The 16,687-nt window shown below is 41.5% G+C and overlaps 1 protein-coding gene across 8 annotated transcripts in view; it reads left to right on the top strand.

The window, feature by feature from the left end:
- The first annotated feature begins 854 nt into the window (after positions 1–854).
- The window catches only part of BOD1L1 (biorientation of chromosomes in cell division 1 like 1), a 54,922-nt gene continuing 39,089 nt past the window's right edge, over positions 855–16,687 (top strand). For 7 of the 8 annotated variants that reach the window (XR_004000455.1, XM_030563014.1, XM_030563013.1 and 4 more), the window contains exons 1-10: positions 855–4,022; positions 4,764–4,888; positions 6,276–6,466; positions 7,082–7,696; positions 8,186–8,335; positions 10,447–10,616; positions 11,979–12,102; positions 12,398–12,542; positions 15,020–15,082; positions 15,769–15,844. Coding sequence is in view for 7 of the 8 variants with exons in the window: in XM_030563014.1 (XP_030418874.1) it covers positions 3,822–4,022; positions 4,764–4,888; positions 6,276–6,466; positions 7,082–7,696; positions 8,186–8,335; positions 10,447–10,616; positions 11,979–12,102; positions 12,398–12,542; positions 15,020–15,082; positions 15,769–15,844 (1,860 nt within the window). In the remaining variant the exon portion in view is untranslated. The remainder of the gene's footprint in view (positions 4,023–4,763; positions 4,889–6,275; positions 6,467–7,081; positions 7,697–8,185; positions 8,336–10,446; positions 10,617–11,978; positions 12,103–12,397; positions 12,543–15,019; positions 15,083–15,768; positions 15,845–16,687) is intronic. The other variant, XM_030563015.1, reaches the window with a different exon arrangement.

The raw sequence follows: 16,687 nt of genomic DNA, 5'->3' as shown, positions 1-16,687 counted from the left end.
GTTTTGAAATGATACCTCACAAGCATACCTTGTACAAAGATTATTACAATAGTGTAAATATAGGGGTACAGGGGTGAATACAGAGATACAGTCCATCACACTGCCCAAGTGGCTTGCCTACAATAAAAAACATCCTATACAGCTTCAGAAACAATACAGAGCACATGTAGTAACTGCCACCATAGGCACCAACTCCGTGGGGTGCACCGGGCTGGAGCACCAACACAAAAAAAAAGATGGGTGCTGGGCATCCACTGGTAGGCCCTCCCCATCCCTCCAGCGCCTCCTGCCTGCCAGCAGGCCCTGGTGATCAGTGCCTCCCCTATCTCCCCACACCTCCTGCCCGTTGCGATCAGCTGTTTCACAGCGTTTTGGAGGCTCAGGGGGGAAGGGGGGAAGGAGTGAGGATGCAGTGTGCTGGGGGGAGGAGGTGGAAAGAGAGGGGTGTGGGCAGAGGCGAGGCCTGGGGCAGAGCCAGGGGTCAAGCACCGCCCCTCCCCCAGCACATTGGTAAGTCAGCGCCTCTGACTGCCACACCATTTGTGGATGTTCCTGGACCAGGTGATCAGTCCTACACTCTGCCGATGCACTGAGACACAACATCAAAATGTTTTAGGTAAGCTGAAACTATTTTTGTTGCACAACTTTGTGGCTATCACAATAATGGATTAAATAATATTACCATCATAATGTAAGAAAGGTGCAAACACAACAAATGGCCACTTTACTTCTGAATGAGAGCATCCACACAGAGGTTTAAGATGCTGTTGTAACCCACAGACCTCCTGGATGTGGTGTTCCTAGCCCATCTAGTGGCACCGAGACCACTTGGAAAGAGGAGGAGGGAGAGATAAAATGAGTCTGCTCTACAGCCTCAGCTAACAGCCAGTTGGCTTTTTGCTCATGTGGTAGCGGCTCATGCACTAAACTACAGAGCCTCAGCTTCAATCCCACCCAGCAATGACCAGGGGCTGTTGGTATTGCACTGTAACTTATGCACCTTAACTTCACACCTTTACTGCTACACCATCTAGATAATCACTCAGTAAGGGAAGAGAATAGGGGGAGGATATCTTAATTCCTTTAGTATAAAATGCTTTTAACTGATTTTCCATGACATCTGCATAAATGGGGGTCTACAGATATTCAGGCTATGTCTACACTAGCACTTACTGCGGATTAACTTATGTTGCTCAGGGGTATGAAAAGGCCACCCTCCCTGAGCAACACAAGTTACATCAAGCTAAGGGCTGGTGTTGACAGTGCTATGCTGGTGGGAGAGCTTGTCCTGCTGACATATAGTTACTTCTGCTCATGGGGCTGACCTAGTTAAACTGATGGGGAGCTTTCTCCTGTCAGCACAGAGCTGTTACATTAGAGAGCTTACAGCAGTGCAGCTGCATTGCTGCAGTTTCCCCACGGTAAATTGTCTAGCGTAACCGTAGCCTCAGACACAAATCTCTCTGCTGGCAAAGGAGCAGCCACACAATCAGCATCAGAGTTGTCAAGCAATGAATAATAATAGTTCGTTTAACATCTCAGTCATCAATATAGCCTGTGTCCTCAGTGCTAAGAAAATGTGGGGTTTTACCATGGGATAACTAACGTGCATTAGCTATCCCACTGTAAAAACATAGTAGAGATAGGACACGTTAGTTTCAACAAAAGGCAAATTAGGTGAGGTCAGCTCCATGCCCCCCAATGCAAAGGAGGAACAGGATAATTCATTGTAAAAAAATAATCCTTGTAAACTTGTCAAAATGAAGAACATCACTAAAATATATAATATAAAAATATGAAGCATACATAAAAGGCTATGAAATTAAAATATGCATAAACAATTCAGTAGAAATGTTAAGATTTATGTATGTAACCAATAAAGCAATAAAAGAGTGAAGTGTGCACTTCAGTGTTTGCAGGATGGCAAATTACTTGCAGAAATAAGGGTTTTTAATAAGTTTTCATTTACAAAGGCACAGAGAAAAAAAATCACATCTTACTGGAAGTCCAAAACAGCTCTGAATGTTACAGGAACGTACAACTGGTTTAGGTATATGGATTCTTTGGGAGAGGTAATGGAAAAAGTATGAAGCTAGTGCCACCTAAAGGCTCAGAAACAAAAAGGCAAATTAAAAGAACCTAAAATGTATTTTAATTTTGTGACTTTGGGGTGCATAACTCATGATTTTTGAATACTTGTGGTTGTATACTTATATTTAGAAAAAATTACAATAGAAATTTATGTTTGAGAAGGATTTCACAGAAGATAGTATAGTGCCCTCTGGGCCAGATTTTGAAAGGTATTTAGGTGACTAGTGGGACTTTCAAAAGCATTGAGACTCTTTCAGCCTTTAAAAACCTGGCCTGTAGAGACTGTTTGCAAATCATATTCTACACACCAGTGGTAACATGTGACAAAGGAGGAAAGTCCTGGATAAAAAGGTAAAATAAAGGTGACAAAAGCAATTTTGACTGGTGGATTAAAGGAAACTGAAGTTTGACATCAACAGTGGAAATCAGTCAGCCTTGATGTGATATGATCCTAAAGAATACACAGATGTATTAAAAAAACAGAATTAAAAACTAATGTCACAATATAAACAGGAAGTGCTACAACAGAAACACTGAGATGTGATTGCTGAACCTACTAGCAACTATGAACATTTTAAAATGATTATTGCTCCTAAAATATCATCTAAACAGCACAATGACATTCCTCTGCCATGGGTTAAGGAAGGTGAATGAACTGCTCAGAGTAATAAAAATAACAGTTTAAAAGTAAAGAATTTAAAGGAGCGAAACTTGACATCCAGGCGAGCACAAGAAAAAGGACAGGCCAATTCAGGCAGTGAGAAACGCAGTCCGGACACACCTGTGAAGCGCGATGAGGCTTTACACTGACATGGAAACTGACACGGGGTGCGTTTAAACAGTGCCCATGCTGATTTCCAGAGGGATGGCGGGTAGGACGCGTCTCCCTTACCCGCTCCGCACAGGGTATCAGACAGGGCAGAGTTGCCTGATCTAGGCACTGGGATGCGCTGAGCTCTGCAGAACGGGGCCCTGGCCATGCTGCCCTGCAATGGGGGGAAGCCCCTCTGCCCGGCCTGCACCCCGTTCTCATCCCCAGCTCGAACCTCCCATCCCTGATCGCGCCCCTCAGCCCTTCCCCCGCCTCCAGGTGTCTGGCCAGCCAGTGCCACCGCTTCGGGCCCCTCCCCCCGGAGACCTGCCGCGCTAGCTTCCGGAGAGCAGCAATTCTCAAGTCAGGGCAGCGTGAAGGCAGCGGCTTCAGCAGCCGTTACTGAGCATGCTCACTTCATTGGCGCATGCTCAGAACCAGTTGTCCGGCCCCCTCCTATTTCTCTCCGGTGCTCGCTGCCAGGACACCCCGGCAACCAGCATCCTAGCTGGCAGGGGCGGGGCGCGGCGGGGATTGGAAGCGCCGCTAGCTCAAGCGGCTGGTAAAGGCGGCGCTGCTGCGGACAGCGATGGGGCTGTGGCGGGGGAAGCCAGAGCCGCAGAGCTCGGCTCGGATGTTCCCGCCGTGGGACCAGGGGCAACGGCCGCTCCTCCCCATCGTCTCTTAAAGGGCTAGTAGCAGCGCCCCTTTCACTGTGCGAATCAGCCCCTTCCCGCAGCCCTGGCGCCGCTCCCCGTCGCTGCTCTTTCTTGCTCGTTGTCTCTCGCTTCCTCCCTCCGTTCCCTTTCACTTCCGGGGTCAGAGTTGCCGCGGCTGCTACTCGGTAACCAGTTTCTGCCTGGAGCCCGGGCAACGGAGCCGGCAGCAGCCCGCGCTCTCTGAAGGCCCCGGTCTCCCCATGGCCAGTAACCCGCAGCCCCAGCCCCCTCCTCCGCCGCCCCCTCCTCCTCCCCCACAACAGCAGCCGCCGCTGCCCGGGGCCTCCGGAGGGGGCGGCGCGGTGGAGCCCGAGCTGGTGTCCGTGATTGTTAATCACCTGAAGAGCCAGGGGCTGTTCGACCAGTTCCGCCGAGACTGCCTGGCCGACGTGGACACCAAGGTACGGGGCGGAGGCTGGGTAGGTCTGAGAAAGGGATGAGGGACACAGACCTGCGCCGGCTCTGCGGGAACATCCGCCTCCGCTGGCTGGGCTGGGGCCGCCCTGGTCGGGGGAGGGGGGCCGGCTGTCTCCCCGAGTCGCGCAGCAGGGTCCTCTCTGGTGAGCCGCGAGTGTTGCCGGAGGCGAAGCAGGGCTGCCCAGGACACGGAGCCGGCGGGTGCTCGCAGCGTTGCGGAGAGTCCTGCCTGGATAAAGTGTCCGGGGAATATCGCTCCCCATGGGCAGGGGACACATCGCAGGCACACATCAGCGCTTTGTCTCTTGCACTAGACCGCTGATATCCTCGTTAGCGACAAATCTATGGCGGTTCCTTGTTCTACCTGCCCAAGGAATGAGCTCTCCAGTGTGCTGCCCTCGAAATCAGTTGCCAGTGACTGACTTCATCAAGATCGTGTCATTTGTTTAGAGAGGCTGGTCAATGGTTTTAGAAGAACATGCTGTTTATGTAGGTTATATAAGCATGCTTCCAATACGGGTCATAAAACGGTTATAGGTAAATAGGTTTTCGTATATGGTTTTTGCCCATCAGAGGATGGTAGACTGTGTCCTGATATTTGTATCAACTCAGCAGTTAAGATCTAGGTTGTTTTTTTAAGTTTCTCAGCCCTTGTCATTAGGAAAATGAGTTTCAAGCACCTCTTATTTTTTTAATATCTGATCTCACTTTTTTTGCCCTTTTAGCCTGCCTATCAAAATCTGAGACAACGTGTTGACAACTTTGTTTCCAACCACCTGGCAACTCACACTTGGAGTCCTCATCTCAACAAGAATCAGCTGAGAAATAATATTAGGCAGCAGGTTCTCAAGTAAGTCCCAAGTTAAGTTAATATTCTGCTGTTTTTAAAAGATATTCATCCCCCAGTGACAGGTGAATGGAAACCTAATTAGACAAAGAAGTTCCACAACTTCTACGAAGAGAGAATATTTTCTTAGACTGAAGGGTTGGCATTGCAGCAGATTATAATGGTTAAAGTCAGTCGTGTGATATGTTGTAATAACCTCACATGTAGGGATTCTAGCACTACTGCTACCTCATAAGTAGATGATTCAGCAAATTACTAGTTGTTAGGTTTTCTGGGTTAAATATTTGGTTATTAATAGGATTGAGGGTATGATAATCCATGTATGTTGAAGCACATGTCAGTTACTCAAAGTCATGTTCACAAAACAAGAATCCTTAGACAGACATTATTTCTACAGACAGCAAAAAGTTTTGTAAGACTGCCAGTAAACAGTCATATCAAAATAACTTAGAATAAGCATTTACAGTGACCACAATTTGTGCTATATACACATTTACCTTCTCTGCATAGTGTTGCCAGATACACTAATGTAAGAAGCAGCCTAATGTTGCTCCAGACTAATGTGTCAATTAGGGGTGTCTTCTTGTCAACTTTAGTGACAGATGAGGAACTTGAGAACAGAAGTACTGGCTGTGTGAATAGTGAGCCTTTGCCACCTGTTGCACAAGTTGATTGTAGGAATCAGCACTTGAGGATAGAGCAAAGACAAGTGTTTTGTAGTTCAGACTTGATAACACCATAAATGGAAACCAGGTCTCAAGTGAGGTGTAGAATGAGTTTTCTAGAGTGTGATGAACAAAAGAGAGGCCATTCGGAAGCTAACTGACTCAACACTTAACCTTTCTATTAAATACAAGTAAGTTAATTATCTGACCTCCACTGTTTAGTAGCTGTCACCTAATGCCATACTGAGAAATTTTGACATTGGGACTATGAAGACAAATGATAAAGTGCTGACACATTCCAAGCTGCCCCTTCTGCATGGAATCCCTCCTCAAACTGATTTATAAGGATAAATGCCTTCTTATCTAAGTCCCTGCCAAAAACCCACTATTACTGCAGTGCCTACAAGAAGTTAGCTAGTAATGGCATAGTAAAAGGGCTGCTGGTATAGATTTTATTGCTATCTTTCATATTCTGCAAGCTTTTTTTTTGGACAGAAACTGTTTATTCCTATGTGTGTTGATAGACGTTTTGAGTACTACCTAGACACAAGTCCGCTATGGGTGTTCCTGAAGCAAGCGGGAAAAAAATTACTTTCCGAGATCTTAGTGCTTTATTGAAAGTTGTGTGTGTGGAAGGAACACCCTTTAGATAAGCCAGATCTGTTTAAGGTAGCTTGTGGGAATAAATTTCCTTATATTTAAGTATTAAAATGATTTTGTTTCAGGTCTGGAATGTTGGAGTCTGGAATTGACAGAATTATTTCTCAGGTTGTGGATCCAAAGATCAACCACACATTCAGACCTCAGGTGGAAAAAGCTGTTCATGAGTTTTTAGCCACATTAAATCACAAAGAGGAAGCAAGCCCCAGTACAGCCCCTAGTGAGGAAAAAGCAGATGCTTCCATCACAGTACAAGGTATTTTGCCATTACTCTGTGTTATCTGTTTTTTACCTGGTTTTCTCCTCTTGGCAAGTGGTATTATTGATCATCACTAGTTCTGCTGTTAACTCTAAATATTTGTGGTGTCAGCAAGATAAGCTTTGTGAGAGAGAACAGCCCAGGATTCCGATTTGCTGCTGCTGTGAGGGGTGGGGAGAAGAGGCGAACACTTATCACAATTTCACTACTACTTGAAGTTTCCAGGAAATCTGTCTGTCCTAGAAGTGACAGTCTCAAAGTTAAATACGGACGTTCACAACAGGATCAAGTAGGATCTAGGCTATAAAAGATGAGTAGCCAATTATGTACTGAGATGTAACTGTCTTAATGCAGTTCTTTTGTTTGGAAAGATTTTGGGGCATTTAGGCTGTCCTTAAGATACCTTAATTCTGTCCCTTCTGCATATGTATTAGAATAGACTAATTATTCCATTTTTCCCCTAACAGACTTCTGAGATTCCAGTTTAATTTGAAAAGTCTTTCCCCTTCAAAAATAATAACCAGTCAATGTAGAAATACATATTTCTTTTTAACAAATGTTATGGAAAACTTGGTTAGCTAAAACGTTTTATTTCTTTTCTCATTCTTTCAGGCATTTCTACTACTGCTCCTAGTGCTAATGTAGCTAGTGATGCCATGTCCATTTTGGAAACAATAACTTCTCTTAACCAGGAAGCAAGTGCTGCCAGGGCTTCAACGGAGAATACAAATTCCAAGAACAGTGACAGAACTTCAAAAAGATTCTCATCTCAACAGAGTGTTGATGGTAGCACAGAGAGAGAGCGAAACTCAGAAGACTTGCCAGACCAAGAGAAACCCATTTGTGATTCTTCAGAAGGAAGTGAAGCAGTTGCAAAGTGTGAAGATTTAAATGAACTCCCCTGTCCAAGTGAAGAAATCAAAAATTCAACAAAAGATATTAACAATTTAATTCATCCAAGCAAAGAAATTCTACAGGAAAGTGATGACCAGAAAAGTAAATTAACAGATAAAGGTGACAGGAAACCAGAGAGCACTGAGAAAGGGGAAAGAAAAAAAGAGAAAAAAGAAAAGAATGACAAGAAGTTTGACCATTCAAAGAAGAATGATGATGCCCTAAAAGCAAAAGAAGAGAAGCTAGTGAAAGAGAGAGAGGCAGAATCAGTAAAACAGTTGGCTCCTGAAAAAAGCAGCAGTAAACACAAGATAACAGAAGGTGTAAAAGAAGGTATAGAAAAGGCAACTTAAAAAGTATTGTGGGATGGAGGGGCACTTTGTGTTGATGTGGGGGTTTTCAAAGGTGAATTTAGAAAGTGAAAAGATGTTGGGCCAACAATATTGGTAACTGTAGTCCTCTTTAGCTAGCCATGGAACAGTAAGAGTATAAAGCCAATAGTAATGCTAGCTTTTCCCCCACAAAGGTCAGAACCCTCCTCTGAACAGGTGGACTTGTAAGAGAAGTCTTACTTACCTTACTAAATCTTGCTTACCTTACTAACACAACATGAATAGCTCCATTGTAGTCAGTGGGGTTATACTTGTGGTTAAAGCAAAATTTTGGTCTATAATTCAAACTGAGGTCAGAAATAATGTATCTCTTCTGAGTACCAGAGTTCTAAAAATAACAATAAACTTTTCTTAGGAAATGAGCTAAACACATTGGTTTGATAAGTTGAATGAATGGTATAACTTTTTTTTCTTTTTTTTTTTTTTAAAGAACATATTTTGGAGGATTCAGACGTGGATTTACTCAGTGATATCACTGTTAGCTCTGTCCATACCAGTGACCTCTCTTCCTTTGAAGAAGAAAGTGAAGAGGAAGCTGTGGTTTCCGATAGCACTGAGGAAGGAGAGATCACATCAGATGGTAAAAATAATACATTTGTTAACTATATCCTGGGTGGTGTATTTCCCTGCCATTTGAATACATAGTACCTTACAGACTGATCTATTTTGAAGTATATTTTATCATATATGTGTAGGCTGATAATAGAGAATATTTCTTTTGGAGGTAGAATTCATAGCATTTCTGCTGTTAGTAAATAATAGTCAAAATAGGTAATTTGGCATTTTAAAATAAAAAGTATTTATATAGTCCAGTACTTTAAAATTACTTTTATTTGTGTGTATTATTTCAGGATGTAGTGGTGACACTTCATAAAAATGCCTCTGCTTTTTGTGCTGCTTTTTATTTTTTTTTCCTTTTTATGTGAAGTTTGTGTAAATGTACATCTGCACTGCATGCTTGTTTAGTATGAATGTAAGTAGCAGCGTAGATGGTGAGCACAGCTTAGGTGAATTGAGTAGAGACATGCCTGAAGATGTGGGTATGCACCCAAGTACATATCCTACAAGATGTCTATTTTCTCAAGCCTGTGTCTCCCTTATCTACATTGCTGTTTTTAGTGATTACGGACTCACAGAAGAGTACCGAAATGGTTCCAAAGAAATCAGTCTTACTGCTGCTTTTAGCAGTGTAGTGTCCTGCTATCTCCCTGCTGCCAGTGCCTTTCCCCACCACAGGGAACTGCTGGAGTCTTTTGCTGCTGTAGGAAAAGATTCTGGCAGGGAGAAGGCACCAGGGAATGACTCTGCAAGCACCTCTCTGTTGGAGCCTTTCCTTGCTGCAGGGAAAGGCTCTGGGAGCTGTTGAAGCCTTTCCCTGCTGCCTCCCCCGTTAGAGCCTTTCACTGGCATGTAACTACGCACCACAGTGGGACTCAGCCTGCTTTTCACTGCAGTGTGTAGCTGCACGTACACTATGTGGCGCTGCCAGTGGTGTGTATTGTAGTTGTAGCCTTAGACTGATATTCTGACTTGAACCGAGGTGTTGTGTGAGGAGACCATTTGGGGATCAGGGAGTTGTCACAGCCCTAGGATTGCAGGAATTCCAAAAGGCTTCATGATTTTGGTGGAGAAGAGTGGGATAGGTCCAGATTTAGGATTAGTGGATGTGGAAGGTTCTCATTTGTCATCTTTTCCTTTCTGTTCTCTCCTAGTCTTGGGCAGCTCTAAAATTCTTTGATACATTGAGGATTTAGGGAATATGGCGGCTCCTGTAGTCAACAGAATTTTCTCCTGGTTCGGATTGACTACTTTGGAACCATTTCAGTAATCTTCTGTAAGCCTGTCCCCACTCATTTCTGGGCACAATGAAATTTTACAGTGGTAAGAAATGAGTAGGAAGAACTGAATTAACTAACATGACATTGTCTGTAACTGCAGTCAGCGTAAACCATGACAAATTGGATTCAGAATTGTCAGTTGTGGCTAAATTTTGCAATGTATTTTCAGGGATGCGGCTCTGTTGCATTGGTAAAGCCCAAACATACAATATGTATGTTTACTGAATAAACCTGGCAAAATAAAATTATAGATTTGCTGTGTTATTTCAACCAGCATAGTACCTCAGCATTAACTGATCCATACATGAGCTTAGGTCACTTGTATAGTTCCTGTACATAAAAAATCCATGGTTTCTAAATCCACAAATAGTGTGCTGATTATTTTTTTTTGTATATGAATAATGTTTGATTTTTACAGATGAGGCTTTACCAATGCAGTGTATCTGCATCCCTAAAATACACGTGGGGATTGTCTTCATTACAAAATTTAGCCATAGTTGATGTAATGCTGTACATAATTTTTCATGGGTAAAATTATATATAAAATGTCCTTAACTATGTTAAATGACACCTTTTATAGTACCAAAATAGAATGAATTTTTAAATCTAATTGCTTCTTTCACTTTGTGCAGTTTATTTATATTTTGCATTTTTCTCTTGACAGTGTGAATGGATTGATCGCTTCTCATACTTTAGTAACATTTGGCTGTAAACACTGAATTGAAATCTCTCTAAAACCATTTTTTTAAAGGAAACATTTCTGTTGGTCTTTTTATGGAAGTTAGTTTTTACAAAGCTTAAATTTTACCATAACAATGTCACTTAAATTTACGTCTGCTTTTTTACTGACTAGATGAAGAAGAGAAGAACAATCAGAGTAAAATAAAGCCTCAGACTAATGAGGTTTGCGATGGAAAAGCCAAACCTGTCCGTCATGCATATGTTCACAAACCTTTTCTGTACTCCAAGTACTACAGTGATTCCGATGATGAACGGACTGTAGAGCAACACCGTCAGTCTATTGTAAGTTTTAATACAATCACTATTAACATTTTAACTCCATCTGATTGTTTTCTCAATACAAAAATTATGCCCTTTATTAATTTTGTTTTTTCCTGGATGCCGCTGATATTTCCATAGACTGTCTCCAGCACCATGTGATCTGTCAATATTTCATGGCAGTGATCCATTGACAGGCATTTTGAGAACTACTGGCTTATCTAACTATCCAGCTCCTCCTGTTTTACAACACAAACTGGCTGATGATAATGTCAGATGAAGCAGTTAGTGTGTAGTGTCTTCCCAACATCTCAGCAAAGGATGGGTTCTTTCTTGGCTAACTGAATAATTTGGAGAAGAATGAAGTGAAAGAGACTGCACAGATAGGAGAGTCTTGGGCCAGCAAGCTGAGTGTACTCTACCAGTTGAGGGAAGGGGAAAGAGAAGAAATCTCTTATCTACTTACCACCATCTATCAAGGTGGATTATACGTATCTTTAATATAACAAGAACTGGTACCTGTTTGGCCCCAACCATCTTCCTCACTCCTCTTCCATGTGATGCAGTTAGTACAGCCCTTCAGCTGCAGTAATTCCTGCTGTCTCTGACCAGCATGAGGGGGAAGAGATGTTCAGGTGTACATGTTGGCCTGGTTGAAGGGCTGGGATCTCATTTCCATGTTATCGACACAAACTTGGAGCAAGTCTCATAGTCTTTGTGCCTGTTTCTTCACCTGTAGAATGGGGTAAAACCTTCCCATCTCAACCAGCAAATCTACTGAGTTTCTCATCCTCTACACCCCACTCACATCCCTTAACCTTTCCAGGATATACTGACTTGCTGGACTTTCATTTTATGCAGCTTCTCTGGGTTTCTGCACCACAATACCGCTGGCTTAAATTGGGCTCTGGGTGTGGCATGTAATTCTTATGTACAACAGAGTTGAAGGCTGAAAGAAAAGAATTGTAAAGTTCTTTGAAAACGGAGGTAGCCTTGTTTAGTGGGCTGAAATTGGAGCTGGGAACCAGGAACATCCTAGAATTAATGCTGTCTCTGACACAGAATCATAGTCTCCATTCCTGTTCATTCTCCACTTGCAGAATGGGGATAAAACCTTATAGGCTTGGAAAGGGGTTAATATCTCAAAGTATTTGATGAGGTTTACTTTTAATTAAAGTTTGTACAGTACTTTGTAAACTGTAAACAGCACTATTCGAGAACTTACTGATTTTTTTTTGTTCTTATACTGAAACGCTGAATTCTGCAAAGATGTAGAAATTTACTTGTATAACTTTTTTGATTATTATTTTTTAACAATTTCTATCATTCTTCATTTGGTTTAATGATACAAATAAATCACTCTTTTCATTGTTTTTCTGTCTTCAGGCCAGAGAAAAAGAAGAGAGACTCTTAAGGAGGCAGATTAATAGAGAGAGACTTGAAGAGAAGCGTAAACAGAAGGCTGCAGAGAAAACAAAGTCTCTGAAAAGTGGGAGTCAGGGTGCTGAAGGTGATGTTAAAATTACAAGTTAGATTTGGGTGTTTTAACCAAATACGGTGACATTCTGGTTCCACTGAAGTCATTGGGAGTTTTGCAATTGACTTCAGTATGGCCAGAATTTCACTCATCATAATGTAACTAAAATATTGTGCAAAATTCCATATGTAACTTTTTCATGTCCACAGTGACATTCCTGAAACATAACAAAAAACAGGATTAGTAATTCCCACACTGTTTACAATGTCACTTACAAAAAATAAAGACATGCTTCTCCAACACCGTAACCGTTTATTGTATATTTTAGGTAAAAGTGGCCTGAACTTGGAAGAGTCTTCGACAAAAGATTTTGAAATGAAACTTACTGGTACCAGCATTAAGGATGTTCTTAAAGAACAGAAGTTTTTAGAAAAAAAAGTAGCCCTGAGCAGGAAAAGAAAAAGAGATTCAAGGTATTCCTTATATTTGTTTTTAAAGAAATTAGGTTAATACATACTCACTTTTGCTTATAAAAAAAAACTTCTCTTCACTTTTGCAGTCAACACATACCTATTATAACAATTTCCCCTTAAAGCATGCAAAAATATTTGGGGGAAGTAAGCTTAATTTGAGACACAATATGATTTATTTATTTTTGTTAAGATATTTATTTTAATTTATCATGTAGTTTTCCCATTTAACTATTATGCTTCTAGTTTAATGTATTGTTAGCACCCTAGTAGCAGGAGCTGGCTATGTTACAGTATAATTAAAGTGTGTATTCTGAATGCCTCTGAACCTTTCTTTCATGTGCATTTAAATGTTTTTTTTGTGATCCTTCTAATGTCAGACTTCCAGCCCCCAGCTCACCACCTCTCTCTCTCTCTCTCTCTCTCTGTCTCTCTCTCTCTCTCTCTCTCTGTCTCTCCAGTCCTAAATGCCTCTGAGCACTTTGGGTGTGAGAAGAGTGAATTAACCAGTGAAGTGTGCTGGGGTGAATTAGTCTTCCACTGTCAATTCAATCGATAACACAACCAAACTAATTCACTGCCTGATAATGTATATTTCTTTAACCTTTCACAAACTTTCAATTTAAAACATACATTGAAAATAAAAGTGTGTAGGGTGTAATTGAGGCTGAGAAATTCACCACTTGATAATCATGAAGTGGAGAGTTAAGCCTGAGATTTGTACTTTAATTCTTTCCCCTTGGGCTGATGCCTTACTGTTTTAATATAAATTATTTATTAATTAATAAAGTCATAGAACCATAAAAATGTAGGACTCAAAGAGATCTTAAGAGGTCATCTAGTCCAGTGGTTCTCAGCCAGGGTTCTGGGACCCCCCTGGGGGGCTGCAAGCCAGTTTCAGGGGAGCTACCAAGCAGGGCCAGTATTTGATTTTTCTGGGGCCAAGGGCAGAAAGCTGAAGCCCCATGCCATGAGGCTAAAGCCTGGGGCCCTGAGCCTCACCACCTAGGGCTGAAGCCAAAACCTGAGCAACTTAGCTTTGTGGGCGGCATGGGGCTGATTGCTACCCTCTAATGCTAACCCTGGCTTTTATATGCTGAAAAACAGTTGATATGGCAGATATGGGCCATGGAGTTTTTACAATATGTTGGGGGATCTCAGAAAAAGATTGAGAACCCCTCATCTAGTTTAGCCCCCTGTGCCAAGACAGGACCAAGGATACTTAGACCATCCCTGACAAGTGTTTGGAGGTTTTAAAAAACAGGTTTGACAAAGATGAGGATTCTGCAAGCTCCCATAGAAGCCCATTTTAAAGCATAACTACCCTTATAGTTATATCTAACCTAGATCTTCCTTGCTGCAGATTAAGCTCACTACTTCTTGTCTTATTTTCAGTGGAGATGAAGACCAATTGATCACTGTTCTCTTTATAACAGCTCTTAACACATTTGAAGACTATTCGCAGTTCCATCCTCAGTTGTCTTTCTCAAGCCTAAACATGCTCAGTTTTTTTAACTCTTTCTCATGGGTAAGGTTTTCTAAACCTTTTTTCATTTTTGTTGCTCTCCTATGAACTCTCTAATCTGTCCACATCTTTCTTAAAGTTTGGTACCCAGAACTGAACACAGTTTTCCAGTGGAGGCCTCACCAGTACCAAGCACAGTGGGACAAGTACCTCCTTTGTCTTACATACAGCCCTCCTGTTTTAATACACTCCTGAATTATATTAGCCCTTTTTGCAACTGCATTGCGCTGTTGGTTTATATTCAATTTACGGTCCACTATAACCCCCAGATCCTTTGCAAAAGAACCACACCTAGCAAGTTATTCCCAATTTTGTAGTTGTGCATTGGAATTCTTTCCTTCTTAAGTGTCTTTATTGAATTTCACCTTGTTGGTTTCAGACTAATTCTCCAACTTGTCAGGGTTGTTGTGAATTCTAATCTGTCCTGTAAAGTGCTAGCAATCCCTTTCAGCTTGATTTCATCCACAGATTTTATAAGATAGTGATCAAATGTCACTATCCAGATAATTAATTAAAATAGTCAATAGTACTAAATTCAAGACAGACCCTTTCGGGGCCCTAATAGATATGTCCTCCCGGTTTGACAGAAACCCACTGAAAACGCTCTTGAGTACACTTGAGCCTTTCAACCAGTTGTGCACCTGCAATATGCTAATTTAATCTAGACCACATTTCCCTAGTTTTGCTTATGAAAATGCGATTCTGTGAGAAGCCTTTCTAAAACCAAAATGTATCATGTCCACAGCTCCCCCCAGCCCACCCCTATCCACTGGGCCAGTAACCCTGTCACAGAAACATATTAGGTCAGTTTGGCATGGTTATTACTTATTACTCTATCCTTTAGGTGTTTACAAATTGATTTATAATTTTTTTCCAGTATCTTTCCATGTGTTGAAGTTAGGCTGACAAATATATAATTCCCCGAGTCCTCTTTGGTCCTCTCTTTTTAAAATAGGTACCTATGTTTTCCCTTCTCCTATACCTGGGGACTTCACCCATTCTACATGAATTCTCAAAGGTAATTTCTAAGGCTTCTGAGATTGCTTCAGCTAGTTCCTTAAGGTGTATTTCATCAGCCTCTGCTGACTTGAAAGCATTTAATTCATCTTAATATTCTTTAACATGTTCTTTCCCTATTTTGGCTTGCATTCCTTCCTCCCAATGCATGGTGCAGCGCAAACTGGAATGTTTTATGCATCCTTACAAAGAGTATCAGTACAGTCTCCAGATTTGGCTTGATTTTTAAGTCTCGAGACATACATAAGAAGCCAAGTTTGTGGAAGATCAAGTCAGTATTTTAAAAATTCTTTTCTGTAGAAAGCAGCAGAGTAAGGATACATGGAGGGATGTTTGTTTTTGCCTGTGCAGTGGTCGTCTTTGTTCATTCAAATTACAGGGGACACCTAGTCATACTTAACAGTACTAATACTTGTGTAGTACTTTACATGTCAAAGCACTGCACAGACATTAATTAATCTTCACAGCACATCTGTGAAGTAGGTAAGTATTGTCCCATTTTGCATATGGAGAAATAGAAGCTTACTGTGTTAAATGACTTGCCCAAGGTTATGCAGCAAGTTCTTGTTAGATGCTTTAGTGTGCAAATGTCTACTTTTTTCATAGTTTAAAAACTGATTGTCTGTGAGTCGATGAGTTAGACTAAATTGTTATGACATTTTTCTAATGCTTTGACTATCTATTTAGGCATGTTGAAGATAGTTGGGAAAAGAAATATGAGCATCCTGAAGAAGATTCCAAAGAAACACAAAAGACAAATGAGGTTTGTGTCATAGATCAACTAGTAAACTTTATTTTAAATTTCATATCAAAACATCTTTGTTTTACTGTACAGAAATTATCAAATGTCTCTAATTCATTTTTAATTGGAAAAACGATTCTGTATATACTAAATTTCTCTACTACTAGATTAATCTTTATGAATTATTTTTCCTTGTAATTCTTTCTCTTGGTTTAATTTTCTAGCCTTGTTATTTTGGTAATGCTGCTTTGCAGCTTTTTAGAACAGCTAATATAGAAAACCTTTGGAGTGTTTCAATAAGTAGGAGGAAATAGGGAGATTATATTACCTCTGTATTTGACATTGATGGACTACTGTGTCCAGCTTTGACATTCATACTTCAAGAAAGACGTTGAAAAATTGGAGAGGTCTCAAAGAAGAGCTATGAGAATTATAAAAGATTTGGTAAGCACGCCTTAGAGGAGAGAGTCATTTGTTTAGCTTATCTAAGAGAGGGTTAAGGGGTGATTTTGATCAGTTTATGGATGGGGAACAAATTTGATAACAGGGCTCTTCTAGCAGACAGATTGCCAGAAAACACAGATTTTACTGACTCTTTACCAACCGAAAGCTCTGACCTTCAGTAGGGTTGCCAGGTGTCCAGTTTTTCACCGGCACGCCTGGTCAGAAAGGAATCCTAGCAGCTCCGATCAGCACCGCTGACCAGGCTATTAAAAGTCCGGTTAGTGCTGGGCCAGCAGGCTCCCTACGTGGCTCCGCATGGCTCCTGGAAGTGGTGACATGTCCTTGCTGCTCCCAGGCAGAGGAGGGTGCCCGTCCCGAGCGCTCCATCCACAGCCCCCATTGGCTGGGAACTGCGGTCAG

The sequence above is a fragment of the Gopherus evgoodei genome, chromosome 5, assembly GCF_007399415.2.
Source record: "Gopherus evgoodei ecotype Sinaloan lineage chromosome 5, rGopEvg1_v1.p, whole genome shotgun sequence".
Lineage (NCBI taxonomy): Eukaryota > Metazoa > Chordata > Testudines > Testudinidae > Gopherus > Gopherus evgoodei.
This window is presented reverse-complemented; position numbering and strand designations above follow the sequence as displayed.